Below are 3,897 nucleotides of genomic sequence, written 5' to 3'. Positions count from 1 at the left end.
CTGGGAGCCCACTGAGGAGGCTGGGAATTGGTTAAATCTCCTGAAGTCCCTAATGAGAGGAAGTGTGTATAGGGAAGCTATTTCTTTGGATCAAAGTCTCCTGGCTTAATAGCAGTTGGTGGGGCCTTGCAGAGGCAGGGCTGCTGTTAATGTGTAAGCCACAAGGAAGTCTAGGGATGTAAGGTCCTCTGTGCGAAGCGTTTCTGAGCTAAACTGCTGGTGGCTCCCTGCCTGGTTACTCTGCCCTCTGAGGAAGATGGCTGTAAGGGCTGCTGCTCCTGTCCTCTGTCACTCAGGGTCCCCAGCTCAGCAAGGCTGAGCGAGGGACCAGCAAGCCACAGCCACCTCCGCTCTCACCACTTGCATTTCTTGGGCTGTAGGCGATGCTGCCCACCAAACCCTGGGTTGTGCCCCTCTGCTTTAACCCTCTTTGTATCTCTGCTGTCATGTTCTCCTTTCTTTCTGCTGAGGACAAGCCTGTTTTCATCTCCTCTCTCTCTGATGTCTTTTCTCGCTTGCTGGCTTCACTCAGCCCACTCTTCCCTCACTGAGTGAGAAGCCCATGCAAGACCTCTAGCACAGAGGGTTTTTGGGCATGAGAGGAACACCAGCTGAGAGCAGTAGATGTTCTCCTGGCTGGGGCACCTTCTCCAAGCAGCACCCTCTCACTTGCGGTGGCAGGGGAGGAATGGCTGAAGGAGCCCCACAGGCTATTTTTCTCTCTGCCTTAGGAAAAATTTGAAGTCTTCAACCTGGGTATGAAGACTGGGGACACCCTGAAGGTCAAGGGCAAGATATCCGATGATGCTGACAAGTAAGTACAAAGAAACGACCTCGACTTGCCAGGACTGAAGGGGGCTGCAGAGGGAGGTGGTTTTCCAAGGTCGCCAGGTACAAGAAGTGTGAGTGTAGCTCAGTGTTAGGGGAGCCCCTACACCACCACCATGCAAACTCCACCAGTTCCTGAGCAGAATGAGGAAACAGGGGGCGTTAAGTGCCTGCAATGCTGATGGAGGAATTGGGTGCAGAGCCGTGTGTTGCATCTCAGGTCTTCCAAGACCCTGTCCTGCCTGTGCGGCTGACCTTCCTCCTGTTCACCCACAGCTTCAGCATCAACCTTGGCTGCAGATCCTCGGATCTGGGATTTCACTTCAGTCCCCGCTTCAATGAGTCTGTCATCGTCTTCAACTCCAGGTGCTCCAATGCCTGGCAGGAAGAGCATCGTGATGACCACCTCTGTTTCTCCAGGGGCTCCACTATCAAGGTGAGGGGTCTGTGCTGGCATGGGGTTGTGGGGGTTGTGTATGGTGGGGGAGGCCCCTGGTTAGCAGATTCCTGTACCCTAATCCTCCTAGTCCCATTCAATGCCTCCTGCTCCCTCCCAACAGCCCCTCATCCTCTGGGTTTTTGGTCCTGATTGCCATTTCCACTCCAAAACCTGAACGCTTCTTCTGGGAACTTTGCGTGAGCCCTGTCTGTCTCAGGCTTTGTAAGTGCTTCTTGCCCCTCATACCTGCCCAGCAGGTGAGTGCACCAGGGGCACGTATGAAGGTAAAGGGGGTCTCCAAGAAGCAGGACCTTGCTGCTCTCTACCTTATTTCTCTTCCTAATTCACTCCTATGCAAACACAGGCTTTAAGGCAACCTAGAGTTTCGAGCGATGTCCAAAAACTTCTCCCTCGGCTCTTCTGTCCTCACTACTCCTGGATCCATGCTGCCAATCTGTCCTCCCTCTCCTCCTGCTGTCCTAGTTGCTGTCTCATCCCGTCTGATGTCTCAAGACGTTAACAGGGCTGCATTTAGGAGAGTCCTGTTCCTGTTGCTGTGGAGAGGAAGCTTGTTTCCTCAGTCATGGCTGGCTCTTGGGGAAGGGGTGACGAGGTGATGGCATTGGGGAACGATCCCTTTAATTTGCAACGGTCAGTGATGCGTTCTTGTCCTGTCTGCTTGTGCGTGTTTATCAGCGAAGCTCCTTTTTCCTGGTAAGCTGCTGAGGGCATTGGGGTGTCAGGTTTATTCTGCCCTGTTCAGAGCAGATCTAAGCCATGTGGCATATAAAGGCACACTTGGGTTCAACTACTCTGAGTTTACAATCTGAGTAGCTGAAACAGCTGCAGGAGAGATCCTGTCCCCAGGTCATAGTCTAGATACCAGCTCAGACCTTTGATATCAACTGCTCATTTCCTGCAATACCCTTAGCTCAACCCCCAGCACCTTGCTTAAGGCTGTAGGGACCAGGTCTGACCCTTACGTGTAACAGTCAGGCCTCTCGCCTGGAAGCTCACCTCTGAAACTCCTCCTGTCCCCAATTCCTGCCCTTCCTCCCCTCTCTTCTCCCAGGTTATCATTGAAATGCTGGCAGACAAATTCCGAGTGAAACTACCGGATGGGCATGAAGTGGAGTTCCCCAACCGGCACTGCTACGACAAGATCAGCTACATGAGCGTTAAGGGAGACTTCAGGGTCACCTCCTTCAAGCTGGACTGATGGGCGCCGCTTCCTAGCTCTAATAAAAACCCAAGCAGCGGGAGAGCTGCTTTGGCTTCTGTGACATCTCTGGCTCTGTGCGAGACACTGACAAAGCCCAAGGTTTTTCCACCAACAGGAAAGGAGCCCTTGTTGGATGGAAATAGCTCCCAGATAACGCCAGGTGCTTTTCCAGGTCAGACCAGGAATGGATAGTAGGTAGGGCAAAGCAAGGCTGTAAGTGGGGTTCAGGAGGAGGAGGAGGAGGGCACAATGTGATTGCTTGGGGAACGGTTGTGTAATCTCTTCACAATGCACCATTTCTTCCTGCACACGAGTTTTTGGGAGGGAGGGAGGAGGAAGGGGAAGAAAAGCGTGGATGTGAGCGATGTGGCATTCGGTGCCACAAAAGCGCATAATTAAATGTTAGGTTTGGGAACCTCAGGGCATGGGTTTGATGGGTTCCTCTTGGCTGCTCTCACAGCCAGCGGGCAGGAGGAAGGGGTACCCTGCCCTCCCGCAGGAGCGGTACCACGCGAAGCGGTGGCACGGGGAATTTTTTTCATCCCTGCCAGCGATAAGGAGTTGTCTCCTCCGACTTTCCCCCTTATCTCACCTCACTTATCTGCTGGCACATTCCAGCCGGGTTACCCATTACTCCGACATTTCCACACCGAACCCTATTCAGCGAAAGCGAGGCAGGGGAAGGCAGTGGGGAGGGAGGACGGGGTTTGGGCTGGATTACGTGGCTCAGCACCTCCCAGTTTGTGTCCCTTGCACGAGACTACAGGCAATTAGTGCTGATTATCAGATGCTGCTGCTCTAATTAAAAAGTGTCCCGCCAGCCATAAGTGAGACTGATATGTGACAGCAAACATCGGGGCACTTTAGGCTGGGTGGGAGGAGAGCAGAATAGAAGAGCATCTTACGGAGAGCCCAGTCCAAGGCAAGGTGGCAGCGCCCCTGCCCTCCCTCTCTACTTCCTCACTGCCCAACCCGTGGGACTTGCTGCTGCCTGAGCGCACAGGCAGAGGATGTCTGATGAGCTGGAAGGGCTGTAGCCAAGCCAGCTTTGGGAAGGGTACTGATCTGCTTCAGGCTGCAAATGAATTGTTGCCAGGCTGGAGAGGAAGCTTTGCACCCTCCTGTGTGCTACATGGGGACCGGGTGGATAGGAGGTTGCTTTGTGTGTTAGCCATGGTTAGCGGCAAAGTACCAGGCTAGTTAATCCAGGGATACCAGAGGTGCTGGAAAACTCTGCTGAGAGTGGAGAGGATGGGATTTTGTGGCTGGGGCACCGGCAGACGTAGCAAGGAAGATGGTAAGGTCGCTGCAGCTGAGGGGAGGCACCAGAGGAGAAGTTAGTATCAAAACTGCTTTAATAAGGACAATAATAAGTGCATGGGATACAGAGTGGAGGCAGAAAGGATAT

General features: G+C 53.3%; 1 protein-coding gene across 1 annotated transcript; it reads left to right on the top strand.

The window, feature by feature from the left end:
* Positions 1–731: 731 nt before the first annotated feature.
* Positions 732–2,486, top strand: LGALS2 (lectin, galactoside-binding, soluble, 2; the record flags this gene model as incomplete). The annotated part of the gene is made up of 3 exons (XM_009584311.1): positions 732–814; positions 1,105–1,264; positions 2,340–2,486. Coding segments are annotated over 3 exons (390 nt in total), but the record flags the coding sequence as incomplete, so codon positions are not given.
* Between the last annotated feature and the right edge of the window lie 1,411 nt (positions 2,487–3,897).

This window comes from Fulmarus glacialis, unplaced genomic scaffold (genome assembly GCF_000690835.1).
Source record: "Fulmarus glacialis isolate BGI_N327 unplaced genomic scaffold, ASM69083v1 scaffold29368, whole genome shotgun sequence".
Lineage (NCBI taxonomy): Eukaryota > Metazoa > Chordata > Aves > Procellariiformes > Procellariidae > Fulmarus > Fulmarus glacialis.
The sequence above is the reverse complement of the archived record's forward strand: the minus strand, read 5'-3'. Positions and strand labels throughout refer to the sequence as shown.